Source organism: Phoenix dactylifera, chromosome 4 (genome assembly GCF_051530095.1).
Source record: "Phoenix dactylifera cultivar Ajwa chromosome 4, Ajwa_hap1_PhDact_Kaust_v1.1, whole genome shotgun sequence".
Taxonomy (NCBI): domain Eukaryota; kingdom Viridiplantae; phylum Streptophyta; class Magnoliopsida; order Arecales; family Arecaceae; genus Phoenix; species Phoenix dactylifera.
In genome coordinates, this window is record NC_143193.1 from 47,094,064 (window position 1) to 47,121,991 (window position 27,928).

A 27,928-nucleotide genomic window follows, 5' to 3' on the forward strand; every position below is an offset into this window, starting at 1 on the left:
AACAGTCTCAAGATTTCGTTAGCATACTTGTCGTTTGGATGGAAGCATTGGTGCGGATCTTAAGGTCTTATTTCACAGATCTCAAGAGCCATTCTATGAAAAGAATAGAAAAATCTCATAATCATTTGCATCGGATCCAACTGGATTCAATTTTCTGTTGGATATGATTTAATTCATAAATTCAAGCAAACTGCTAACACTACTCAAAACTGCAGTTAGTTTGTGGATCAAATTCGATGGCACGTTATGAATTACATGTTTGTCTCAAAATTCATGTTTGTCTCAAAATTCTTGCATGGATCTCCATTGTGGGGTTTGTACAGTAAATAGGTGGTATTTAGAGGACAGCATGCGAAAATCTATTTTGATGATAGATCAATGTCATGGGCATTACAGGAAAAGTTTGCTTTATTTTTTTTTTTTTTGTAATAATGTATTTTATTTCTTCAGAAATCTTATAGCTTGGATTTTATTATCCCAATTCCCAACCCTTAAATGATGCAATTAGAACCCTCAAATGCACATAAACACACTTACAAATTAGAACTGGCTGTTTATCCGTGGTTTTCGATGATGCTTATAAACGTCGTTTTAGTTTAACTTCTAATGATACTAGCGCGATGACTAAACTGCTGACGCTTTTTTCTAACTCGACACATCACAGACGGAAAAAACTATTTTTTCTATAGTGCCATATAGGTCGATATATTTACTGTAATCATGGCGAACAGGGACATAATGATGTATTAAAGTGGAAATGGTGGGGAAAAAAAATAAAAGCAGATAATTTTCATAAAAATAAACTCTTCTGGTAAAATTCCCTTGGTGCAACCCAAATTAAATTGCAACAGTGAAGACTGTTTCAGATCAAGGAATCAGAAAGGACATACTTAGTCTATTCCAAGCTCAAAAGCTGACACTTTAAAATGACAATGGCCCTCGTAGGTCTCTGGACCGTGTGAGACTGGACTAAATTTAGGGGTGACTACAATGCCTTTCTGAAGTCATGGTTGTCCACACTAGGGTTTTTTCTCTGCAACATATCGAATCTATTAGTCTAAAGGCTCGGATTCCGGGATTAGCTTTGCGACAAGGATAAGCAAGCTCCAAGGTCACAAACCAACACTTTTCATGCCGTGATAAAAGGTTGCTGATTGCTTATACGTGCTCATAATTGAACCAAAAACAAAGTTCACCAGCTTGTTTAAATTTTAAGTTATTTTAGTAACCTATAGAACGAAAAGGATACCATGAGATCAAAGTTAACGCATGTTTAGAAATTTAAGCATGGGCTAAAGAAAAACAATGCAAAACTGAAATGCTGAGAAGGTTGGTGTGATCAATGGCATGTCTCAAGGGGAGGCCATTAGATGGAAAGCTAGATCACTTATGCTCCGAAGTGTCATTAGAGACATGCAATACTTCAAGAAATTGGATGGAAATGAGTTCCATTTAAAGAGAAGTTAAGATGCAATACAAACATGGTTGCAGTGAGATAGTCAGATCATTTTCAGCTAGCATGGACACATGATCTTTGACCTGCCGACCAGCCAATTAGTTGATATGATTCGTGGCAGATGACCATGTATTCTTACCAGTTCTCACTGGCACAGCAAATGCTTGTTTTGGAATGAGGTTGTTGGTCTGCTCTCCTGTTGTATCTGACTGCTGCTGTCCTCCAATGCTCATCCGGGCCCAATTTGTGTCATAGCTCAGGTTTATACATAGGAAAGGTTTGTGTAGGCTTTCACCTACGAGTACAAATCAGCTTAGCAGCTCACGAGTTGCTTGAGCTTGACTCGAATCCGTACTTGGCTCGGATCTAAGCTCAACTCGACTATTACCAAACTCGAATCGAACCCAAGTAGCTCGAACAATTTTTCAAATCGAAATCGAGTAACAAAATACTTACTTTGAAAACCCAAGAGCCTGATTGAGTAGATATATTTTTGATAATATTATATTTTACTTAAAATATATATTATTAATTTAATATTTAAAAAAATATAATATTTAATTATATTTTTAAAATATAATATATAGGCTACTTTTTGCTTTTATGTTTTGTTTGACTTAAATTCAAACACTAACTCGAGCTAAAGTATGGCCCGATTGATATTCATCGTTAAGTTAGTTTTCAGTTTTGAATTTTTTAATTGATTCGAGTTCGAATTTGAATATTAAAGCTTAGATTGATCTCGAGTCGAATTTTGAGTCTCGAATTTGGAATTAAGTTGAGTACGAGCCTCTAGCTACTCGCTTGGTTCATTGCACCCCTACTTCCACTGCCCTGCAACAGCTCACTCTGGGCGACATGTTTGGGACAAAAAAAAAATTCCTTGCCCTACAAGCAGTAGCTCCCATGAAGCTGCTACCAATGGCTCTACAAAACATCAACTCACAGCAACATAAACAGATACTGTTATAGCACTTAGAACAAACAATGCATTAACTATGTATTACATACTAGAATATGTACGAAACCACTGAATGATGGAATACGGAATATCAAGCATAGAAGAATATACATAAATAGGTTCTATGTACAGTCATTTAGCTATGGGCATAGAAAACCAAGTTATCCACAATTTTGGCAACCAACAGATATTGCGATCTTTCACTTCTCAACTTCAATGGAGCAACAACAGGTTCCCTGATGATGAGTTTGATTAATTAAAGAGCAATAAAGCTAGGCTTCCCAGACACAGAAAAAAAGATAACACTAGTACTCCTTGGCCTGTCTTCTTAACTCATTAAGTTCCTTCTCAATTTCCATGTCTTTGAAAGGCAATCCCGTGCTTGAGCTGCTAACAGTTCTACCAGAAGGGAGCTCCCCTTTCTACAAACAAAAAATTAAAATACATATTAAGGAAGAAAGCAGCTTTGCATGACTCATGGTTTGAGAACGCCAAACTGAAACACTTGCAAGGGAAAAAAGTTACATGTGTCATATAATGTCAAATGGGAAAAAAAAAGTTTTGATATATACCAAAAAGGTGGGAACCCGCTGAATCATGTAAACAGATGGTAGTAATGCCACTCACTTGGTTATGAAGAAAAGCTCCAAGATTAAAAAGGGAATACAACAGTGCACCAGAAATAATGAAAATAAATAATTGCAGCTTTTTAATTTGAAGGAACAAAAGTAGCACATGATTTAGTTGGTGTCTATTAAATCATCAACTGCTCACTGCTCAGGGTCACAGGCATACTCTCAATAAAATGGTAAAAAATCTCAATGCCAGATGCAATTTGGGAAACACAATGATGATAAAATTAAAATATTTGTTTGTGACTGGCTAACAAGCTGGAGGTTATTAGATGGTCTTGTACACATAGGCAAAAACAAATGGTGAAATACAGGAATTCCTTATTTTTCTAAAATCCTCTTTTTCATATTGTGGATGCACGGGAGCATGACAAGTTTAACATGAATAATTGTAGAAATTAATCCCAACTTACTCATGTCAGAATTTAGATTATGAAATTACGATGCAGTTTGATATCACTTTCGCTTTTCTAATCGAAAATAGAAAAATAGAAATTTTGTTCCTATTTTACTTCTAAATTTTTAAAAATATAAATATATTTGATATAATCAATTACTTTAAAAACATAAATTTGATGACGATGGTTGAGGTGTTCGAAGTGGTGGCGGCAGCAACAACAATCCCAATGATTTGGTGGCGACAGCTACAACAGTGGTGGGGGAACCAACAATATAGTGGGAGTGGCAATGATCGTGGTGGTGTTGCAACAGCAGCTTTGATAACAACATCAATGTGGCAAAAGTAGTGGAGGTGGCGGTGGCAGCGTTTGTAGCAGTGTCGACGGTAGCGTCAGTGACAGTGGTGGAGATGATAGTGGCGGCAGTGGCAAGGGTGTTAGCGGAAAAGATGAGGGTGGTAACAATGATGGTGGAGGTGAAGATGGTAGTGGCGGCAATGGTGGCGGTGATGGCTGCGATGGTGGAGATGGTTTTGATGGTGGCAGTAAAAGATATAAGTTTCTTGTTTTTCAAAATAGTGAAAGTTATATTTTTCGACTTTCATTTTTCTAGAAATAATAAAAATATTTTCTAAAAATTGAAAATAAAAATAATAGTGCCAAACATGTTTTTGCCTTGATTCCTATGATTTTGTTTTTAAAAGCAAAAAATAAGAAATACAAACGATCCAAAGAAGCCCTAAGCGTGTAATAGTTACAGCAAGGCATTCAAGATGTATACTATATATAAACAATGTCAGTTTTGAAATCAAGCAATCTTCCCTCTTGATTCCATCTATCAATTTTTATACCCATAATACCCCTTCTATTTATCTTAAAAATACATTAAATAACTCATTAGCTTTGGCATAATTAACTACCACATACGCTCTTTCCACTTTCCGGATCAGATTGAACCTGTTACATAAAACTTCCAAACTAACTGGATTCGATTTATTTCCTTAATTCCTTCAACTCTTAAATCAATCGGATTCTTGAATTGTCTCCTAAACTGGTTGGACTCAATCACTTGCTCTTTCTTATCTCTTACCTTAAACATGTATTGCGCGTGCACAATTACTAGCATGCTATAAATAATATTAACAATTGCTCACAATTTGCAAGGGATATTTAAAAAGAAAATCTAGCAACAAGACTAACACTGTAATAGAAAGAGTGCAACCTTGCAATCTAGTAGTTTTTTGAGACCAAGAACAGTATGTTTTACTTACAAAAAAATCTTTAAAAAATACTTCAGCATAACATGATCCAAGATAAGGAAAATTTACCGGTGAGCTCCCTGATAGTTCCCTTTTTAAGTTTGCAAGATCATCATCCACTGACGAGTTCTCAAGCAATGCAAACTACAAACAAGAAAAGGGTGTGTTAGAGATATAAATAACTTTGAGCTGGCTTAACCAAGACTTGTACCCAGGGAAAAGAAAAAAAACTACCTTTCCTTCTAGATCATCACTGGTTAATTGGCCAACAGCCTCTGCTTGGGACTCCATAGCCATAACTGTCAAAAGTAAAGGTCAGATAATTTTCTCCAAGCACACTCCAAACCTCCCTACACTGATCATATATGAGGAAGCTCCAGGCCCTCCCTGAACGCCGCTACTTAAAAGACATGCCTTGAGATCCTAGATTATCCCTCTGTACCCCTTCCACTTTTCAATAACCCAAGGAAATTTGGCAGTCTCAATTTTAGCAATACAGCAAACATAACACCTCGAATGGGAAGGGGAGATCTGGAGGAACACTCAAGCCAGTATAAATAACCAACCTTCTAGCATATAGGATTATATTCCTGAGAACATGGGTGTGGCCTTTACCTTAACTCAAGCTACATGACCTTATTATGACAATCAGTGGTACAAATTCTTAACTTTTGATGGAAAAATATATCAGTATCAACCAAAATATAGGCTGCTTTCCCCAGGCATATTTATTAATCAGAAAAAGTATGAAAGGCACTGTCGATGAGGCCAAATAACCATGCAAAGAAAGAACATGGAGTACTTTCAGCTTTTAAAAAGCCTAATCTCTTACCTTGATGGTATGAAACTCAGAAACCTCGATTTGACAGGTAAGGTGGGTTTCAACCCCCATATCAGATTTGCATGGTTTTTGTCAACCTAATGAGCCATGGTAAACATAGTTTACCTTCCACTCAGGTTCAAACATCCACTATGATTGCAAATCTGCAAGATTCTTGCTTAATGTATCGACTAATTGATTAGATTCAGCTGTAGCTGGAGTTTTGACTTTAAAAATCATTTTCCCGCAGATGAAGAGTGTTAAATAATTTACCATAAGAATTCTACTAAAAGATCAAAGAGCTTACCTTTGTCCTCCATCTTTTCAAATGCTGAAAGAGCACTACTTGTATTGACATTTCCTAACATTTCACTCACTTTTGTTGCAGTCCTAAGGCAAAAGATGAATTTTTAAGTATCATACCAAATTAGAAATAAATAAATTAAATACTACCAACACGACCAGAATAGAGAACAGACTTTGCTGACTGTGCACGAGCCTTCAAAGTATCTTTCTTTGACCTGGCCTCCTGCATCTTGCTCTCTAAAAGCTACACAAAACAGTATCAGAGTAATTAAAATCAGATAATCATCAATATAATGCATGGCCCAAAACCAGATATTAGAGATACAGAACTGAAAACAGTAATCAAAACAATTGAATTTTCATGAAACAAATTTCTTGTAGTCCTCGTCAAAAATTTATATGACACATTGCAGGTGACAACTTATACAATTCAAGCATTTAAAATTCTCTAATATCAAAAATACTAATAACTACAGCCCTAGACAACCTTCTTGGGCTTATAGATGAAGACCTAGCATAATATTGGCACACAGCACACATGCATGTAATGATCTTGAAATTGCTACATCTTTTTGCCATCTGTGTTGATCTTCCAAGAAGAAGAAGAAGAAAAAGCAATCTGTGCTGGACTTCATTATCATGGATAACTAATTGTTGACACATGGCGGCTGCACCAATGGATGACACTTGGCGGCCTGGGAGAGCACTGGACTATCCTTTAATGTATTGTATAGATGGTGGGATATCTGAAATAAGTGGTATCAAAATTCATATTCTAAAGTTAACCAGGAGATAAACTAGAAACTTTGTGCACCTAATAAGAGGATATTAACCAGGAGATAAACTAGAAGACAATGTAATCAGAAAGGGTAGAGACAGTTCGATTAGTTAAGTTTAATTGATGCATACCACCAATATAACCCCATCACAAAGTTTCCTCAAATTCCCCCACACAGATTTAGCTCTAGGAAGCAATAACTATAGTTCTTAGCCAAATCATCTCATACATGCAGACCTTAAATACTCATCAGAATGTCAAATATAGGAATATTTATCCTTGTTTTACTCTTTCCCCTCATGGAAACATTCAAGATTAGCTGCTTCCATTAAATAAACTATAGCATTCAAGTTTCTGAATAGACCACTCAACCATAAATTGTAAAAATGATGCAAAAATAAGAGTAAAAGAGGCAATCTTTTTCTAGTGTTCCATTAGATTGCACATTCACCACATGTCAATAGGAGTATGATGCAACTGGTTCAAGGGCATCCTAATCACATGGGGAGAGAGAGAGAGAGAGAGAGAGAGAGAGGGGGGGGGGGTGGCTGCGGGGGGTGGAGATTCTCTCTGATGTTGCCTTTGATCCCCAGTGGTACAGATTTGCAAATAAAGTAAGGTGGAGCATGTCCGAATGTTTCAATGAGATATATCCTTCAGCTTAGCAGTGGATAATGCCATAGGAAAACTGAGGCCTACCAAAAAGGATAACGGGGAACTGAAAAGGCTATGCATGAAATACATAACTCCTGCTAAATAAGAAGGTTACAGAAAATACTCTAGGTCATACTTGTTAAAGATTAAATTTAATCCATCTAAGATTCCAAATATTAAATTCAACAACATCATATGAAAGCAAGGATAAATAAGTTTCAGGGCCAGGGTGGCGGCAGGGGGTGGAAGGCTGGTGGAGAGGTGGCAACACAGGTTTACGAGTAACAGAATTATGTAATGGATACCGTACTCACCCGAGTATTGGATACAAGATTGTCAACCACACTCTTCTGTTGATCAAGCTGAGCTTTTAAAGAGCTTGCATTATCCTGAAAAGAATGAATAAAAACAATCAGACCCTCAAACTGCCACACATGAATATCAGAAAACCATTTATAGAATAACTAACTTTGTGCATTTTTATATTACTCCATTAAAATAAAACATAAGCACATGCATATACATATTCTATCGTATACAAACCTTCCTCGGCATACTTGAAGATCAAAGTCTCTAAAATCAATGCCATCAGATGGATGTTAGTTTAAAAAGAGTTGTGTATACCTTAACCCCTACTCATAACATACTTTTCTACAAAACAATATGTCAGTGTTCCTTTTTATAGTTAAACCAATTGAGGCTTGCAGCCTACCTTTATACATGCACAGTGGAGTCAAACACATGCAAACATGCAAACATATTCATACATGTGCTTGTACATACGCTGGCATGTAAGAAAATGATGTATTCCCCAAGTCAAAGATGGAGAAGATACGAGCTACTGTTCTTGGCCCTTGTGTTAGCAATCTAATACAATCGACCAAAAACACAAATTGACAATCTACCATAATGAGGAAATCCAACAACTGTACAGCAGATTGAGCCGTGGATAACGAGAAAGAGGGAAAGCTGAGATTTTTTAGCAACGCAACAAGTAAGATACTTTACAAAAATTACATGATTAAAGGAGAAGCATTAGAATGCTGCCATATATCAGTGATTTAAACGTGAGTGCTACTTCATAGTTCATACATTCCTACTCTTCAAAATCTCATTATGGGGTTAGTCATTAAGCCACTTAGGGTTGCCAATGAGAAGGGTCGGGCCCAGGCTGATTTGACCTATTCTTGAAATCTTAGGCATAAGCCGGGCTGGCCCAAAATAAGCCCGGCCCCCCGGCCTGAGGTTCTTGATTAAATATGCCTAAGTCTTGAACCTGGACTCGAAATTTTTCAGGGCAGACCTTTCGGCTACTAAGTTGAGCATGGCCATTGACAACCATAGAGCCACTGTAGGCATATAGCAATACATCTCCCAAAAGGGGATAAGTTGCACTTCATAAATTTCAAAAAACTTAAAACTTGACATATCTTAAGATTCAACACAAGAATTCTCACAGGCACCCTCTTATTTCATCCTAAACCACTTGCCTTTGCAGCAGTCGTTGCAGAAGCACCATGCCTAGCCAGTTCTAAAAGAAAATAATCAATAATTCAAATATAAATATATAGAAGTGATCAAAATGATTTAACAAAATTAATATATTATAGTAATAATCAACTTATAAGCTTATCTTTTCCACAGGGATCTCGACATGCTTGAGGAAAAATGTGACTATTTGGGAGACAACTGTCTGACCTAGGACTGGAACCAGGTAGACCAGTTTCAATCAGAACAGCAAGGTACCACGTTAAACACTTCTGTTACTCTCTTTTTATTAGCATAACATGATTTTTAATAGTGGTGATGAAACAATTTAAAAGCCAAACCCATAATCAGACTATAATATTTCCATAATTGGCGAGAAAGCATGATTTCACTTTTATAAATCCAAAAAATTTCTTCATTGTGATGAAAAAATTTTTGAAGCTTGCATCTTACTGCTATCATGATAGTCTAGAAAACAAAACATATGACCAATTCCGTGAGACATGTTTGTAAGTTTTAATCATAACAATGCTAGTAAATGAAAAGTGGTGCACATCAAAATTATAACTGACCAGAATTTCTAGGAGATACCTACAGCATAAGATTTACGCCTCTTGAGAGCCTCACGGGCAAGATCCTCATCTCCTTTCGCAAGAGCAAGCTGTGCCCGACGATACCTGCAACCAGAACAAGACTTCCAGGTTTTTGGCATGCAACATATTTGGTTACTGGTATAGTAGTAGAACTCCACTTCAAAGGTAAGATTACCAATCATCAGATTGTTGCTGTGCAGCTTTGTATTTGTTTTCCAGCCTTCTCTGAGATGCTATAACCTTGAACATTTGGAGGAAGTATGAAAAGATTTGTTTTACAAGATAGAAGAAGGGACTTAAAATGTATAAAATATATGGACCTATGTGCACATTAACACACTCAAGTACATACTAACATACAAAAATGTATTTACAAAGAAAAGAAAGAAATATTGGGGCTAGATATCAAATATTTAGTGATTTTAGTCAATCTAAATAGATCTTACATCATCCATCCTAAGTTTCTAATTGGTAAATCATACAGCTCTAGTTTGAATATGCCAATTATTCATAAGAGTCTTGGATTATTATCAATATTTTGGTGTCAGAAGATATGTTTAGTACAAAATTTTCAAATATAAGTAAATATGTGCACAAACATGTAAGTTCGTGATGACCCTTATAAAATTTTGATCATAAAACATTAAACCATCAAACCTTTTCTCATCAATTTACTTGGGCCTGAGTAATCAAAGTTGTTTACAGACTAAATCAACCGATGTTTTGTATAATCAAGACAAGGAACGACAATGATTTTCAAATATCCATGCTGGATATATCAGATACTTGAATACTTAAGAACTGTGATAGCCACTTTTAAAGATTGGAAAAGTGTTGAACTCTTCCAACAATGAATTGAGTTGAACTCTTCCAACAATGAGTTATTCTCTAATTTGATATCAGGAGTGAGTAGCTGTTATGTTTTAATATTTGTTAAGCATGTTGATATTGAAACAACTTTGCAAAATAGTATTTTGCTAATATACTTAATTGGTAGCTATGAATGAGATACTTGTATACTAAAAGATCTTAACAAATAATATCTTTTTAACATCTTCTTTTTAATATTCAAATAGATAATATTTAAAGGTACAAATATATAATTTAGTTAAATTTATATGTCATCCTATGTATCCCCATCTCTTCTTTTTCCTCTTACCAAGTCAAACACTTGGATATGTCCAAATCCAATTCTCATATCTGTAGATTCTGTACCCATCGAACACTGCTTAAAAATTATATTAATGATTGTAAAGTTCAAATGCATTTAACACACCATAATTGATCAACATGCCACAGTGCCTTCCAACATGAACCGCTGCAAAACATAGGTAGGTATATCTACTTCAACACCTTAGCCAGCCTGATTAAAGTAACATATCTCGTTACTCCTCGAAATTTTGACCAAAATAACCTCGTGCTTTTAGCCAGCAGTAAAGTATGTGAGAGCATCCCTTACATAACGAGTAAAACTTTAGAGCAATGCTTTTTCTGCATTTTCTCACCATTTTCCCAAACAGTTTATTTTGCATTTAGTGAATTTTTAAAGGACAAGAATGCCAGAATGGTTTAAGATATAAAACCTAAGAAGTAATGGAGAAATCCAGTCTCATAATGCTGTGCCAAATATCTTCTTATACTGATCTTTTACAAAGAGTGTGTAGCAAGATGTACAGACTGACCATGGAACATAGGAAGGATCATCCCATAGGACAATATTTGAGAGCCAAGATTCAAGGATGATAGGTGGCCAAACTGTTTATGTCATGATAATGAGCTAAGGTACCGCCTAGATAGCTGTTGGTGAGTACTAGAAAGCAGGCATTGGGAGAATCAACAGTGCAACTGCAAATGTGAAAAGGGGTGAAATTACAGGTCTGTAACGTCTGTTGTTTAGTAAAAACCAAAGGGAGCAGAGATACATAAAGCATGGTGCACGTAGCAATGAAAGCAATCTAATAGAAGTGGCTAAAGGCATAATCCAACCTCCAGGAAGCATTAGAGTAAAATTCGATAGGCTGTGTTTATAAGAGTTGACCTGATTGTTAAAGCAGAATAATGGCACCATGAACCAGTTAATAATGAAGTACTGTCATCATCAAGTCAGCTACAGACGAGTTACAGAGTAGCAACGACGCAAAACCAGTTAATAATGGAGAGTACTGTCATCATCAAGTCAGCTACAGATGCAAAACCAAAGCAGATTAATGGCACCATGAACCAGTTAATAATGAAGTACTGTCATCATCAAGTCAGCTACAGATGCAAAACCAAAGCCAAACTATGTCAGGAAACAGCAAACACCAAAAGCAGCAAAATAAATGGTAGTTGGTGGTCATGGAGAGTATTCCACAAGAAAGAAGCAGGCTGGAAGCAATGATTGGGTGAAACTTTATATGTATGAAGCAAACATGGATGGATTTGAAGAATCATGCACTGTAATGAGGAAAGAATTTCCAGGTAGAAGATTTGCAACATATGACATTAGAACGGATAGAAAATCTGATGATTCAGGTTAGCAGAGATAATCTGATGAGGAAATGACACGTGAAAAAAATGAAAAGGCAATGCAACCATCAAGTGATGAACCAAGATAGACTACAATATTAAGACAATCTGCAGGTTAGCAGATGCAAATTGATTGTGACTCAGCTCTGCACATGACGCAAGAATGTCCAAGTAAAGGTTAAGACTGAGAGTACAAGACATGATAAATTATAGGCTCACTGATATATGAACCAGAAAGTTCATCAAAAAAGATATATGAACCAGAAGAGATGGTCGATTCAAGAAACATGGAAAAGCTTAAGTCTAAGGAAGGCCTTTGAGATATGAAATTATACGAATGAGGCATATGAAATTATAAATTTATGTGTCAAACTAACTGGGGCTACAATGAGCCAAACCCAGCAGATCTTTGGGCTGTTTGAGCTTGACCCAGTTGTATGAAATGGGTGTTCCATCTTGGCTCAAGCACAAGCCTACCTAAGCCTTGAGCTAAGGTGAATAATGAGTGTCTAATCTTCACTAAATAGTCCCTTGAACAAGATTCTTCATCCAAATCAACCTTCTGCATAATTTTGCAGGTTGGAGGTTGTTCAGGCATGGCTTGGACATAAGCTGAGCCTTGACATGCAACTTGAGTTTGCTGATTCCTGATAAATGAGCTTTCTAAGAGTCAGAGCCATTTTATTTACAGCCCTAAACCCAACAATCACATAGATTAGCCAGGCCCAGAGAAGGTTGCAAGGAAGGAAATTCAAAATCCAGGAAAGGAGCACCCTACTAAGTCCAATGAGGCAAGATAAAGATAAGCAAAAGCAAACAAGCCATCTCTAATTAGTGGAGGGCAAAATCATCCCATGATGATCCTAAAGCACATCCTATGAATTAGAGAGGTAGTTGAAGCCCATAAGCAACCATATGCAAACAAAATTGAGAGAGGCCAGGTATCAAGACTCAGTCAACCAAAAACAATGAAAGATGACCTCAAGTTTCTCAACTAGACTAAAAAGAGGGCATGGAAGGTTAAGATCAGGCCAATAAGATTATTTGCTGCTGGTTACCTTGCAAACATACCATCTTACCCTAGAGCACGTCCTTACTTGCACCTATAAAGCCAAGTGCGGATAATTGCCCATCCCCAAAAAAGAGAAATTCCTTCCTTGCCTGCAGGAATGATTTTCTCTCTACTGCAGCCAACAAAATATCAACGCAGATTATCAACCAAATAGAGGGGAGTCCTCGCCAATGGATAAATAGCAACCAACCAAGGCTTTTTTTCTTTTTCCTGGTTATCCCACGGAGGCTACAAGAGCACCCCATGCTAGGGCATGATAGGAAAGTATATGGAAATTGCCTGAAGGGTAGAATAAAGATCCAGCAACCAAAAACACCAAAGACCAATCAACATGATTGCCAAAAAAAAGAAATGCAAAGCTCAACAAAAGGCCACTAATTGGATGGAGAGGGTCTTAAATTTTAATGAGGAGTCTCTTGGAAGATTTGAAGCAGAGTGGAAGTTCCATCATGTACAGAAACTTGTATCAAACTGGATTGGTTCAGTTATAAACCAATTCATAAGTGAGAAAATAGCAATAAAGGTCTTATTATAAAGAAAAGGAGGCCAAAATGAACGTTGGACATGCTACGTTAACTCTTTGGCTGTTTAATGGCAGGGAAATTGGGGAAGGATTTGATGATGATCTCACATGGTAGATCTTTGAAGCTTGTGAAAATTATGATCTCATGCTCTAGTCTAGTTACCCTAGTGTCATGAAACTTGAAGAGAACAAGTTGGAATGACTAATAATATGAATAGGGGATTGAACCAAATTTGTACAATCAAAAAGGATTTAAACACCTGGCTGCAAAGACCACAATGAGGGTGCATTTGGTACAGTAATTACCAAGTTCTTAACATAAATACAATATAACAGGTAATACAATTCATATTGGAATTATATTGCACATGAATGTCTCACATCTGCGTACGAAACTTCGGGCCATTATACTTTCTTTAACAGGACAGAATACATATGAGCATCACACTAGACATGCATATACCTTTTATGCATGTATAAAACTAGAGTCCAAAGGCAACTGCATGTCATTTACAAGATGTACAAGATACATATCTCAATACCTTTTTATCCTTCTATGCAGAAGTCATGTGTTAGTTAGTCTGATAATGCAATACTAGTAAGAGTGGACTCTTGGTTTCTTCAGTATTAAAAGAAGAAGAAGAAGAAGTTTTCCATCCTCAGATAGTTAGCCTCGGCTTGGCTCCACTTGGGAAGAAGTCAAGTTCTTTCCTCGCAATTTCGTGAACTAGTTCAGAGATGGCCAAAAATCTTTCAAAAAAGAGACTATAGGAATGACAATGCAGCTGTGTAGGTGAAAAAAAATTAAATTGATCTGCAACTTGGAACCAGAACGATATATCATCTCAGAGAAAGGGTATGTGCTTGTTATGGACTGCCTAAGTGCCTATGAGAGCAAAATACCATCTCTACTACCAGAAATAAACTGATGTACCTGGGCTGTGGCCTGGCGCATCTTTGTCAAGTCATCATTCATTTCCAGCACAGCTTGTTCCAAAATCTTTTCTGGATCCTCCAAGGAACTCAAGATTGAATTTGCATATGACTAGATTTTTGCAATGAAACAGGTACACTGAATTATTTCTACCAGCGACAAGAAAAGAAAAAAAGCACCTGGAATATCACATGGTGATGTGACAGGGACTTCTTAATCTTACCTTGACTACCCTAGCTAGCCGATCAAATAAATTCATCTGCGCACCAAGGGCACCGTGTTTATGACATTTTACTCTTTTGATATTGGATGTTTGTACTCCCTTGGCTTTCAATGCTCCCACTGTGAGGCATAAACATGAGGCAAGAATTCAGATACCACTAGCAAGCTATAAAATCCGAAAAATGGATGCATATGTAGCATTAACTTGAACTAACATACATAAGGTAGACTAGGGTATGTAACCCATTTGCTGAACCTAACCAGCTCGCTTCCAGGCATAGAACAACCTATTCAGTATTCGCTAAATTGATAAAAACATGTCTTAGTGAGTCAAATGTACTATAAATCAATTAGAACCAAGCTCACAAGGGATGCACAACTGAGCTGGAAAATGAAAATGAAATTTTATGCCTCATAAAAGTTGAGACATTGGGATATCCACAATCATTGATCTACTATTGATAATAAGGTAGCAAATTCCCAAAAAAGAAATGTTAATGGAACATGCCGGGTCCCTTTTTAAATTTCAAACAAAGGAATCCATGACACTAATATCTAGTCATCTTTTGATCTTCAGACCAGTCCCATCAACCTTGGGCCTCAAACAAAATCAAGTTTAGTGGTGCACAATCATTTGCAACTATTTCCAACTGGCCCTAGAAATCCCTGTCGCGCAGAATTTCATGTGCATGTGCATATGTGCACACAAGCATGCACACATACATGCTTGCGTGCACGAACACAAGAGAGAGAGAGACAGAGACTTTGTTTTGATGTACAATATATCACGGCAGTAGCACTACAGTCTCTAGTACATGAATGATATCCACTTCATTCATCAGTTGGTAACTGATTATTAATGTTAATGCAGCCTAGGAACTGTGCAGAACAGGCATACATGACTGGAGATCCGAAAGGGTAACAATAAGGTCAGCACTACGCTTTTTTGAGCAAATTCTCTAGCACTATGTTCACCATTCTTTTTTGGAGCAAATTCATGACCCCTGCTATTCTCCGAAGACTATCAAATAATTCGACACTAACCAAATACAGAAAAAGATAAGTAGTTGCTGCAGAGTCGATTGATATTTCTCACAGTCCAATAAGGTAACAGAAATTCAAAAAGAACACAAGGCAGAAGAAATTACCTCCACCATTAAGAAATGAGGTCCCGAGCAGTCGTCTAGAGACGAGAACCCTCGGCAAAGGAGAAGCCATAGAAGACGAAGGTGAAGCTAAGCTCAACCCACTGATGGAAGCCTTCATCGCCATTTTTAGCGGAAAAACAAATTCCAACTTTTAACACAAAATTGGAGAAGAGATCCCCAAAAGATGAGGCCTTTCCTCTCTATCCCCCATTCCCTTCTCGATGGTGAGTGGTGACCCATTAACCCTTCTTATCTTTGTCCCGATCCCGCCAACGAGATCCTGGAGACCATCCAATCCAAATCCACAATTTCAACGGTTATGATCGAAATATTCAAACATCAGACGGCCAATAATCACCCCCCACAGAATGCCCCCTATTTAAACCCCCTCTCTCCCAAACCCAGACAATAAAAATGGCGACTTTTTCTCTCCTCCGCTTCTCCCCTCTTTCCCCTCTCCAAACCCTACCAAAATCTCGCCCCCTCCTCCCATCTCCCACCGTCCATATCCCCCTCCGCCTCAAATCGACGGCCGCGATCCGCTCCGTCCCGAGATCGAACACCATCTCGGCGTCGTACCGACCGGCAGTCCCGGCGTCGGACCGACTCCTCGCCGCCCTGGCCTACTCCCTCCCTTTCCTCAACTCCCTCCACTACGCCCGATTCCTCTTCGCCCGCTTCCCGGTCGCCGCCGCCGCCGCTGCCCCGCTGTTCCCCCTCGTCGCCGCCTACCGCGCCCTCCCCTACGCCAGCTTCGTCGCCTTCTTCGCCCTCTACCTCGGCGTCGTCCGCAACCCGGCCTTCGACCGCTTCGTCCGGTTCAACTCCATGCAGGCCGTCGTCCTCGACGTCCTCCTCGCGCTGCCGGTGCTCGTCCAGCGGGTCGTCGGTGTGCCGTCGAGGGGCCTCGGCTTCCGCCTCCTCGAGCTCGGCTACGACGCCATCTTCATCTTCTCCGCTGCCTGCTTCTTTTACAGTCTCGCGAATTGCATCCTGGGGAGGACGCCGTACCTGCCGCTCGTCGCCGCGGCGGCCGACCGGCAGCTTTGAGATCTCCATTAGAAGCATGATTTCTTTATCTCTCTCTCTCTCTCTCTCTCTCTCTGTGTAATCTTAGAATGAATCGATGTCGTAGCAACACAAGGTCTTCTTGGATCAGGATTTTTTGGAAGTGATTTCAGTTTAAATCTTGTGGACGTCTCCTTCTTGTGCAGGGATTAAGGGCTTTGGGACTTTGTTTGCAGAATTGAATTGATTCCACTTAGAAATATGAAAACAGCAATCCAGCGCTTGTTTCTCGAGGTTCTACCATGTTAAGGGATGAGATGGGTATAAGATGGAAACGGGGACTTGCCCCCTTCGAGTCTTAAATAAATTTAAAAAAAATAAAAATAAAAAAGATTATAGAAGTAGGCTCATTACATTTCCATCGTAGCAGTAGAGTTGTTGCAAAATGGAGAACTAATGATGATTGAAATTAAACTCATTTTTTAACAACTTGGATGTTGATGACTCTCCATTAGAGAAGGTAGAAATATTAAGCTTGACATCAAACAATTGTTATTGTATGCTCATTAACTTTTTTTTTTAATTACCTAAAACCAATAACGAATGATTGCAACGATTGCAACTTATCATCACGGCTCGCCTTCCATTGTTGCCCGATCTTCCTCTCTTATCTAGGGTTTTTATGAGATCTAAGTCAACTAGAATGAGATCGTAGCTAATCTTGATAATGTCTCAAGTTCATAAAGTTGCAATAATCCAATCCAAATGATTACTTATAGCCTTTGGTTAAATATAACACATGTGATGCACTTATTATTCTTGTTAATAGAAATAAAATTTATATAGATTAATAATGAATGTTAAAAGAAGGATTCGAACATTTGACCTTGTGGTTATCGGCCACATGAGGAAAGGTGAAACACATAGGCAGAATGTGGGATTCTTTTCTAAGATAGAAGGTTGAATTCTGTCAAAAACTCTGGCTTTGGCTTTCTTAAGAGATGATCGAAATGAGTTTGACTAGAACCCATATCTTTGCTATCCTTTTTGATATAGTAAATATAGAAAAAAATAAATTAAATTGTTATCTACATAAAGTGTATAGACTATGATAAATAAAGTGTATAGACCATGAAACATTTTATTTTTCATCTAGTCCATGATTTAGCTCCTAATAGTACAATGCTTGAAATAGATAATAGAAATTCAAAATGAGGAGATTTATGCATAATAGCTAATATTTAAGTGGCCTAGATGATCCACTGCTACCAATATTTATGATTAATATATCTCACTATAATATATGAAACCTATGAATATTCGTGTCTTTGTGATGTTCGATCGTCTTGACATTTTAGAAGTACTTTTCAAGATACATGCTTTCCTTACTAAATGCACATGTCTTAGTCATACTCTATTTTCTTTCTTAGGTGAAAGAAGAATCATGAAAAATGTCTTCAATGAAAAAGAGAGTGCAATTGTCAAGTTGCATAATATAAGTTAAATTACATAGGTGATTATGCTTATCCATGCTTTCTCTCATCTACATTTCACATGCTAAGATTTAGGAAAATGATTATATCACTTTCTATCAATGAAGAACTGCTCAAAATGTAAAAAGTTATTCATCATTAAAACTTCTATCAAAAATAGGTTGCATATCAAAAGATTTATATACGCCTAAAAATATGGTACCACTAAGTTTGACCATCTAAAACCTTCTATATTTGGCGAGCCACTAAGTTTGACATCTAAAACCTTCTATATTTGGCGAGCCACTAAGTTTAACCATCTTAAACCTTCTATATTTGTCGAGTCATCACTCTCAGTGGATTTATTGCTATCTCGAACCTTCTAAATTAATAAAATGATTATAGCACAAAAACTCAATGATGAATCAAGAACAATCTAGATTATGTTTGAAAGTGTATATAAATAGTTGTGGATGGGAGAGTCCTCATCCCAACTTGGAGAAACCGCTTTATCAATGATAAGGTCATGCTCCTCAATGGGCATGTATATACCCACCTCCAATGCATATTATCAATCATGATAGCATTTGGTCTCTTTCAAGCATGTATGATATCATCCATACCTAATGATGGAGCCTAACAAATTAACCATCGTTGATGCCCTATAGCTTTTTCCTAATCTCCCATCTATATCCAACCATGCCCTCCTAGATGGTGGAAGGACATGTAAAGGCGCTTCTCGCATGATTGGATGCACTAAACAATCATGGGAAGGGAACAAGGAGTGGACCCAAGATTCTTTGTGATGCATGGATTACACTCTAGAGTGTCGTACAGCGCTCAATGGCCGCCATCAAAACATGGATGGCTGTCAACAATAACCTATTGCAAATGGCATGTAAGGCCGTTTTGTCTGATAGTCATCCATCTCTTGATAGCAACTATTGAGCACTGCACAGCACTCTACGGTGCAATCTAGGCATTGCAGATGATCCAAGCTTATAGGGGCGAGGAATTACCACATTATAAGTATGTTATAGCATAAGATAAGGAAAGGTAGATGTTTTCAGCTCATATGGAATGGTGGGGTTAACTTAAGTTGGACAACTTATTGAGCAATCAGTTGCGAAGAAGCATTGGCAACCTAAACAATTTCCTGATTCCTTGACAACCAAATGAGCCATGAAGCATGATCTAATATAGATTTAATTCTAGTAATATGCTGAGAAGTATTAGCAGGTACTTCTCTCTAGAACATACTGGCTTAGCAAAGAGCTAAGATGAGTCGACATATCTCAAGTCTCTATTCAGTGGCAAAACAAGCGATCTAGGGATTCAGTATGCTCTTGACAACACAAACAAAGTAAAGGCTGCAGCAGCCACTTGATATTTTACTCTGCACCTGCATCATCTTGTTGCTAGGGATAGGGGTTGTACCTTTCGCACAAAAGAAGGATTCACCTTCCTTCGCACTAATCCACCATTGGATCACGCAAGAGTCACTTCGAGATCTGTGTAGACAGTTGAACGAAGTTTGGAGTGCTTTGAGATTTGCGCGGAGCAACAGCCCAAAGGTCGATATTGCGAAAGAAGATCAATCATTTTTTACACAAAAGATACAACCCGTACCCCTTTGACAGATGTATATCATTTATAATTTTCAATGCAGACAGATTGGTTAACCATAATAACAAAGAAAATGCATGAAAAAGGAGAGAGAAATTATGTACTTTGAGGCCCAATACCATATTTTGAACTAAGGAAGCCAGTCAAATTTATAGCAAGACAAGAGCAGGACATGACCAAGGTTGGCAGAAATGACAATTGAACACTGTTGATGCAAACATCCAGAGCGAGACTGATGCATTATAAAACTACACACATCACAAGATCTATGCACTGTAGATATGCTATGGCTAGTGTCCTAATATGAAGCGGCTTTTCTAATGAATTGCCTGATATTATGTAAGTTTGATCCATCATGAGCCTTCAGTTGATGGCTACAATGGTCTGCTAATATTAGAATCAACAATATCACCAAGCAGAGGGTTCATCACCTTGGTCCTTGGCATCAGTTTAATAAAAATAACTCAATCTTCATACCAAGATTTACTCTTTCGGTACCAGATCGCGTACCGATGCCATACTAGGATAGTATCAGTACTGTATGGATTTTTTTAACGTACCAAGTGTTGAACTAGGTATCCGATATGATATGTTTTGTACCACTCGATTCGGGCTGGCACACCATATCTTATTTTACACTTTTTGATTTTTTTTTTCACACCATGGTCTCAGCCTAGATAGAAACACTCTGCATCATTACAATGCAAAACCTTGCTGAGTTTCAGCCCCTCCTCCTCCTCGATTAATTGAGGCTTTGCCTAAAACTATAGAGTAGTGTATAATTATGTATTTTACTAAAAGATACATAAAAATTCATTTTCGTAAAATAAGTTCCATAGAAAAATAATGAAACATGAGTTTGCAAGTTGAACAACACGATCAGTTTTTCTGAAAGCAGATTTTATCAAGGGCAACCAAGCAAGCAAGTTCATAAAGTTGATTTATTTAAAATTTTTTGCAAACCTATTTTAATAAAATCCAACATCAAAAAAACGAACCTAAATTTTTCACTTTATTTTGTTTTAAAGTTTTGAAGCAATAGCAAATAAGAGAGAGAATCACACCTGATACTAGAATATAAATTATAGAATACATAAGCTTGACTTCGAAATTGCAAAAGCTTGGCTTAATATTTCGCCCCTAATATTTACAAGATCTACAACCGTAGCCCTGGGATTAAGACAAGCTGAGAAAAACGGCGGCGGCGACTCCGACGGCGTAAACCCCCATCACCCTCCCGACGACCTCCGCCCCCGCGTGCGTCACCATCCCGACGCCGGCGATCCCCGCGACACCGATCGGGACCCTCCGGAGGACCGCCGCGCCGGCGCCGGCCAGGATGGCGTCCTTGAAGAGCTCCGCCGCGAAGTCCCGGAACTCCGCCGAGCCCAGGGCCTCCGCTTCCGGGTCGACCCGCCGGAGCGCCGCGTCGACCTGGGCCTGTCCGGGGGGCGAGGGGACCCACCGCCTGACGAGGGGGAGGGAGGCGGAGAGCGCGGGGTGGAGGCGAGCGGCGGCGCTAGCGAGCTGGTAGGGGCGGACGCCGGGGAAGGCGTGCTGGGCGTCGGCGATGCAGCGGTCGTAGACGGACTCGCAGGCGGCGTCGAACTCAGGCGAGGAACGGATCGATTTCTCCACTCGCTTCGATACGTTGAGCCCCATCGAGATCGAGAAAGAAGGTTGGGTGCGGTGGGAGATGTTGGGAAGTGTACTTCGGGAATTAAATAGTCGGAATTAGATATCCAGGCCCGCTGGCCCGGGCGGTCAGAAGACCGAGGAACCAACCATTGGCCCATGGCGTCATCCAGTGATCTACTCATCTGTTTGGTCTAGCTCGGGTTTCCATAACGGCGTTATTCAGTTAATAAAGGAACCCTCGAGCTTCTCTCAATTAAACATTTTCAGCTTTTCTTTTTCCTTTTACCAAATATTACTATATCACCTAAAGATTGAAGGGAGATTCTGCCGTCTTAATTGATCATCTTCAGGCAGAAAGATAAAAGGAGGAAGAGCACTCGCTTTTATATGACATATGTCAAATGCTACGAAAGTGTCGGACTATTCAAATAGCTAATTGGCAGCATTTCGAAAAATTTCTATGGATCCAGCAAACTCCAGCTTCTTTTACTTTTTATAGTCTTATGTAAGGGCATTTTAAAAAACGGTCTCTCCAAAAAAAAAAAAAAAAAAAAAAGGCCCACCGAAAAGTTCTGCCAAAGGCCGTAAAAGCTCAGATTAATCGCCCGTGGATAACGCCGTAAAAGCTGTATATATCTCCTTCGTTGCCGTCCATTCTGCTTCGCTCTGATGGGTTCCCTCCGGCTCCGCTTCCCCTCTCCATCTCTCCAAATTTTTTCTCCTAAAAAGCCGAAGGCGCCGCTTTCTGGGATAATCCGATGCGGGCTGAGAGGCGGGCCGAGGAAGCCGCTGTGGCGGGGGCGGGTGCTGTCCACGGAGGCCATCCACGCCGTCCATGCCCTCAAGCTCGCCAAATCCTCGCCAAAACCCAAACCCTCCTCCTCGCCCAATACCAAACCTAATAACAGAATGGAGGAGGTCTTCCGCGATAAGCTCGGCCGGCTCCTGAAGGCGGACCAAATCGCCGTGCTCGCCGAGCTCCGCCGCCAGAACGAATGGGAGATGGCCCTCCAGGTTTGCCTCTTCTTCTTCGTTCCTAGCTTTAAATCGATGCATTTGTTTTTAAGCAGAATTTTGTGGTTACTAATTTGGCTGGAGAAGAAAAGAATGGATATTAGCAATCCAATCATCCGTGTTGGAAGCTACCTGCTACAATTGATGATGATTAATTTGGGACGGTCGGTCGAATATAAATTTGACTGAGGAGACTTTGGTTAAGGTCTTGGTGAGTTGGTGGTGTCGATTTTGAAGGTGGATTCATTGTCCTCTTCTGGTTTTCTGGCCATGTAGTGTGGTGCATGATTTATGTCCCCCTAGATTTGTAATGCCATAATATTTGATATCCGGTTGCTGCTTTGTCATGCCCTGTACATGAAGTTATCGTGTTTGATTAAATGTTTACGAGAAATTGGTCATCTGTGCTGATAGTTTGTCTTGATATGAAATATGCAATTCTTCTAGGTTTCTAACAGGATTTGGGTCAAACAAAAGTGGAAGTTTGATTTCTTCGGTCAATTCCATAATCCCTGTCAAACTTGAGTATGCAAGTCCTATGAGACTATGCTCTTTGTGTGTGCACATGTGGCTTGTGCATGCACGCATGCATACATATGCAGATGTTTTATCCTGCCGATGGAAGATGACCTCGAGCTTGTGGCCCACATGTGGAACCAAGTTTGTACTTGGTCTCCCACTTCCACCCCTGAAGCCTAGCTTCTCTTAGCATGGAAGTAATGGAATTACTTAATAACTTAACACCTTTATGAGGGTTCTAGCCTCTAGTTTCTTGATATAAGGACTTGGCTACATGTGGATGTATGCAAATAGTGTTGTCCTCTGGATGGATGTCCTATCATAATTGCACATGTCAACGCCAATAAATGTTTGTAAAACATTCAGAAACAATGTTTCAAACCATGATCAGAAGAAACATATAATTTTATATGGTAGGAACAAGTAGGAAAGAAAAGACGCCTGAAAATTGCAGACAAATGGGTAGATTGTTGCAGAGGATGTTAAATAGCTTACTAACTTGCCGTTTTCATCAAGAGAATCCAGAGTATCCTTGTTTATCTTCAACTGTACGAGGGACAAGTTTTGTAGAAGAAAAAGGGACAAAGGATCATCTCATGAATTAAGAACTAATCATCCATGCACTCAAATGCTATGTGAGACTGTTTTGAGTGTGCTGTCCTTTTGATGTATTTAAAATCATCCTTAATTGCCTGATTTTTCTATGTTATTATTGTCCTATTCATTTTTTTTTCATTTATCTGATAAAGAATCAGGGTTTTAGGTGTTTGCATTTATTCGAAAGGAGGTGTGGTATAAACCAGATCTATCTCTCTACAGTGATATGATTTTCATGGTGGGAAAGAACAAGCTGATTGAAATTGCTGAGCAGCTTTTTTCTGAATTAAAGAAAGAGGGCTTGCAACCTGATACCAGGACCTATACTGAAATGATAGGAGCCTTTCTGCAAGTTGGTATGGTGGAGAAGGCAATGGATATGTACAAGTTGATGAAGGAGTCAGGCTGCAATCCAGATAAGTTGACCTTAACCATTTTAATCAGGAATCTTGAAAAAGCTGGAGAGAAAGATCTTGCCTCTGCTGTAAGGAAGGAATGTGCGGAGTATATGGACTTCCCGGAGAAATTTCTTGAAGAAGTTGACAAAAAATTTGTGAGTATCCTGCTTGGCAAATTGCAAATCTTTTTATTCTGTATCTTGTGCTCTCTTTTTTTATTGTTTTAGCTCTATGTTGTTTCTGTTGTTGACACTATTTGAGGAGTCATTTCACAGCAATATGATTGCCCAAGGACAGTGAAAGGAAGATTTTACACATAAAAACATACCAACACATAATTGCATGGGAATAGCCTGCATTTGACATGTAAAAATGGAGAACAGAAACCTCTAAGACCATCAGTAAGGGAAAACTTATGATATGGGTGAAAACTCTGTTATTTGAGTATTGTTCTACATTCTGAAACTGAAAATGAGCATTTATATCTATTGGAAGAACATTTTGAGTAGAGGTAGCTATGACAGACAAGTTATTGAAGATATCTCTTAAAAATAAAACAAAAAAGAGGAAAAAAAATGTCAACCTGAAAACCAGCTGTTTCTCCTTTGGGATTTTCTTTTAGTCTGCTAAACTGCAGAACATATTTCATCTCATCTCAAAAAAAAAAGAAGAGAAAAGTCTTTTCATCTCCATACATTCCGGTCCATGATAACTTTTTTATTAAAAGCTTAAGTATAGATATGTTTCTTTTGAAAATGAAAAGAGAATGATGTTTTTGACTCTAAAATTGCAATGATTTTATCATTTCTCATTTTAGTAGCTTTTAACTTAGCTTACTCATTGCACAATTATTTAGATATATTCATCAAGTTTGGTTAGGATGGCTGTTGATCTGAACCTCAAACAGTAAACCTTGTTTTGCTAATTTTAGCATGAACTAGTTTAGTCAATGAATTTGAGAATAGGGGATGTTGCACAGGTAAGATTCCAAGTTACTAGTAGGACATTTTGAATTTGAAATGTCTTGGTTTTTTTCTCAAAATTGAGTTTGTTAATACAAAGTATTTTTCAAGAATCAATTGAACAGAATTCAGCTTATCACTGCTTCAGCTAAGGAGTTAATAGCAACAGCAATTAATTGTCGGCATCTCACCTCTTTGTTAGTGAGATAGTAGACAAGCAATTTTTTAAAAGTAATCACCTTAAGATCTTTTTACATAAAATATTCTTGATATTTCATTTTTGGAAAAATATTCCCGATCCATTACAAGTCAAAACCATTCAAAATTTACAACCTCCTCCCCTCAAAAAGAAAAGAAAGAAAGACAAAAAAAATCAATGATAGAATATGAAAAAAGTTAACCCAAAATTTCAAAATTCATGTTCCCATGTAACCGAAGAGAAACCGCAAGTATAATAAGACATATTTATAACGACTAGTTATAATGCGCTTGCTTAACGTGTATAAAGAAAAATTTAGTTATTTGATATATTTAAAAAAAATAAAAGGGATTACCTCTGATCATTCCTTATTAAATTATTTAAATTTTGCTTTTAGTCTAGATTAGTTTAAGTTATACTATGCCCGGCATCACTAATTATTTGAACCTGGAGGATATGAGACTTATGGAACCTACAATCATGGACTAATATCCCTACAAGAGTTTCTCCTTCAGCTTCTTTCTGATACTTTAGCAATCTTAGAATCCCTTTTTTATATAATAGTTTAGTCGCAGTGTTCTAAGGTTATAATGGAAATTAAAATGTTGGGAAATATAGTTGCTTTTATATAGTGTCGGGATAGCAACTTTTTCTTAGCCCAACCTATGCCAATATGACTCTTGGACGCTACTCTCGTGCAGAAAATTAATGCCTAAACAACAGGGATCCTAATGACACTTGAACTCATACTAAAAGTGGAAAACAAAGGAGTGACAAAGTTCATATATTGGGAGAAATTTTCTATGCAAAAGGATTTCTATGTGATGCAGTCTCTATATTCTTCCGAGCCATCCTAAGATTACTGCAATTTTGCAATTTTTATTGCAACAAATGTCCAGTACAACATCCAAATAAAGAGGTTGGATGCCAGCAAGCAATTTATAATATGTATGCTATAGAATTACACAGCAGCGCACCATGCTACCATGCTTGATGCTGAATGAAATGGTACAACTATAACACTAAAATGCTAGCTCAGACGAAAAATTTGGAGGGTAGAACTACATTAAAAGTGAGTCACAAAAATTTTGATGTTATGGTAACTCAGATTCACAAGACAATTGCTTGTCATGCCATGCAGAAAGGCAAATTGATTTCTCCTTGCTTTGCCTAGTCTACTAAGATCCCATCATAAAATAACTTTTTTTTTTATGCATATCCTTGAACTAAGATGGCATCTAGAATTTTGAGTTGGATGCTTTTGATATCAAATTGTCGGTCTCAATGTTTTAAAAGAAAATGCAAAAATGAAATACCTATACTTTCCCTCGAATCAAGCCCGACATTTGAGTGTACTATACTATTATGTAATGCCCTAATCATTATCGCGGTTGTTATGTGTTTAGTCTTACACTGCAATCTAGAGCTATATATGTGAATACGTGACAAGATTCGCCTATAATTATGTTACTTATAGATGAAAGTCGCAGACTAGAACCACTAAACGGTCTTATAACACTTTTAAATGGATTTGATAATTTCTTCTTACATATTGTAATGCTGTTATTGTAGTGGCCGTTCTAAGCCATCAATAATGGCTTATAACAGAGATATGACCCTCTTATTATTAGCTTATTTCAAGAATGTTTAGCATAAGATAAGGAGATAGGGCTCAAGAAGGTACTGTTGAACATAGGTGAAGTGCTTGAATTAGTTCTAGTTTGTTAAACAAAAATAGATTGAAGATGATATTGTTAACAATATACCTCTGTAGTTAGATTTTTCACTTATGTGATGCATTAGCATTTTTCTATTTCCCTTCTGCAGCCAAAAAGGAGGTCACTCGAACTTGTTTGAATTACATGAGATCATTGCCCATGAAAGCTGATACAGTCCTCTTGCAAGGACATAAACTTGGTTCACCATTTGAGGGGCACATCAGAAGTTATGTCAATGGCATGGGTGTGGCTATCTTGAGGTGCCCGCTAAGCTCAAAGCATGAGATGGATATATCTGGAGCTTGGGCCACATCTGCAACTTCTCGTGAGTTTCTCAATTCCATCAAAGGAGTATAACTCTGCAATCATCAGGCAACAGATATTGTTCGTCTTTGTAGCATGGAGTTAAAAGCAGTAGCATGTACATTTCTGATTCAAAAATCCCTGAAGTTATTCATGACGATGGCTTGACTGATTCACTTAGAACTTTCTCATTAAATAACTAAATCTATTTCGGTTGCTTGTTTCTCTTGTGTTGAGTTAATTAAGTCCAATCATTTCTTAGTGAATAGACATTATTTCTGTAGTCATCTTAATGCAGTTCAGACTGGTTGTTCTTATCCATGGTTTGGAAACTCGAGAAAGTGCCATATTGAGGACCACTGCCCATGGACTGGGGACGTTGATCCCTAGAGAACTTGGAGACAGGAATTGACTTTTCCTTTGACAATTTTGTTGGTTCGTGCTTTACATAATCCTATCGTATAGGAAGTAATCATACCTTTTCCCATGTCTCTTGTTTACTTTGATGCAGATTTTTGAAGTGCAACCACATTGATAGCACCAAACAATGTACAAGTAGGATGATTACTGATAAATAGTAGGTGCCTTAGAGTTCTATTATGCATTCCAGATCTGTGGGTTAGCAAATCAGCTCCTAGGAGGAAAATTTCTCAATTTGTAATGGAGTGCAGAGATGATTTATTTGATTAGATCTAATCAAAAACTGAAAATGTTTTATTTTC

The 27,928-nt window shown here is 38.1% G+C and overlaps 4 protein-coding genes across 5 annotated transcripts; 2 read left to right on the forward strand and 2 right to left on the reverse strand.

Moving 5' to 3' along the window:
• Positions 1-2,506: 2,506 nt before the first annotated feature.
• On the reverse strand, positions 2,507-15,997 carry PTAC4 (plastid transcriptionally active 4). The gene is made up of 11 exons (XM_008802096.5): positions 15,753-15,997; positions 14,606-14,724; positions 14,383-14,493; positions 9,521-9,585; positions 9,348-9,429; positions 7,579-7,653; positions 6,006-6,076; positions 5,834-5,916; positions 4,941-5,005; positions 4,776-4,850; positions 2,507-2,839 (listed from the first exon to the last, which is right to left on the reverse strand). Exons 1-11 carry the CDS (start codon positions 15,874-15,876, stop codon positions 2,723-2,725), a joined length of 987 nt encoding a protein of 328 aa, XP_008800318.1. The 5' UTR covers positions 15,877-15,997; the 3' UTR covers positions 2,507-2,722.
• Positions 15,998-16,149: 152 nt separating this feature from the next.
• TIC20-II (chloroplast import component Tic20-II) lies at positions 16,150-16,948 on the forward strand. Its single transcript, XM_008803792.6, has one exon. The coding sequence runs from the start codon at positions 16,167-16,169 to the stop codon at positions 16,800-16,802; it is 636 nt and encodes a 211-aa protein (XP_008802014.1). The 5' UTR covers positions 16,150-16,166; the 3' UTR covers positions 16,803-16,948.
• A 3,899-nt stretch (positions 16,949-20,847) lies between these two features.
• On the reverse strand, positions 20,848-21,603 carry LOC103714734 (uncharacterized). The gene has a single exon (XM_008802114.6). The coding sequence runs from the start codon at positions 21,518-21,520 to the stop codon at positions 21,035-21,037; it is 486 nt and encodes a 161-aa protein (XP_008800336.3). The 5' UTR covers positions 21,521-21,603; the 3' UTR covers positions 20,848-21,034.
• A 404-nt stretch (positions 21,604-22,007) lies between these two features.
• On the forward strand, positions 22,008-27,431 carry LOC103714745 (protein THYLAKOID ASSEMBLY 8-like, chloroplastic). Of its 2 annotated transcripts, none has more exons than XM_008802125.6 (3): positions 22,008-22,510; positions 23,793-24,179; positions 27,013-27,431. In XM_008802125.6, exons 1-3 carry the CDS (start codon positions 22,166-22,168, stop codon positions 27,040-27,042), a joined length of 762 nt encoding a protein of 253 aa, XP_008800347.4. In that variant the 5' UTR covers positions 22,008-22,165; the 3' UTR covers positions 27,043-27,431. The 2 variants fall into 2 exon arrangements, with proteins under 2 accessions (XP_008800347.4, XP_017700210.3); XM_017844721.5 differs by having other exon boundaries at positions 22,092-22,510; positions 26,989-27,178.
• Positions 27,432-27,928: the final 497 nt, after the last annotated feature.

Bases quoted from the DNA above. Each gene is read 5' to 3' on its own strand.
- PTAC4 (XM_008802096.5), bottom strand. From the start codon at position 15,876: ATGGCGATGAAGGCTTCCATCAGTGGGTTGAGCTTAGCTTCACCTTCG. The intron at 14,725-15,752 runs GTAATTTCTTCT...TATGCCTCACAG, and splicing joins CTCATTTCTTAATGGTGGAG to TGGGAGCATTGAAAGCCAAG. The intron at 7,654-9,347 runs GTAGGTATCTCC...CATTCTTTTCAG, and splicing joins AGAGGCGTAAATCTTATGCT to GATAATGCAAGCTCTTTAAA.
- TIC20-II (XM_008803792.6), top strand. From the start codon at position 16,167: ATGGCGACTTTTTCTCTCCTCCGCTTCTCCCCTCTTTCCCCTCTCCAA.
- LOC103714734 (XM_008802114.6), bottom strand. From the start codon at position 21,520: ATGGGGCTCAACGTATCGAAGCGAGTGGAGAAATCGATCCGTTCCTCG.
- LOC103714745 (XM_017844721.5), top strand. From the start codon at position 22,166: ATGGGTTCCCTCCGGCTCCGCTTCCCCTCTCCATCTCTCCAAATTTTT. The intron at 22,511-23,792 runs GTTTGCCTCTTC...TCAGGGTTTTAG, and splicing joins AATGGGAGATGGCCCTCCAG to GTGTTTGCATTTATTCGAAA. The intron at 24,180-26,988 runs GTGAGTATCCTG...GTGATGCATTAG, and splicing joins AAGAAGTTGACAAAAAATTT to CATTTTTCTATTTCCCTTCT.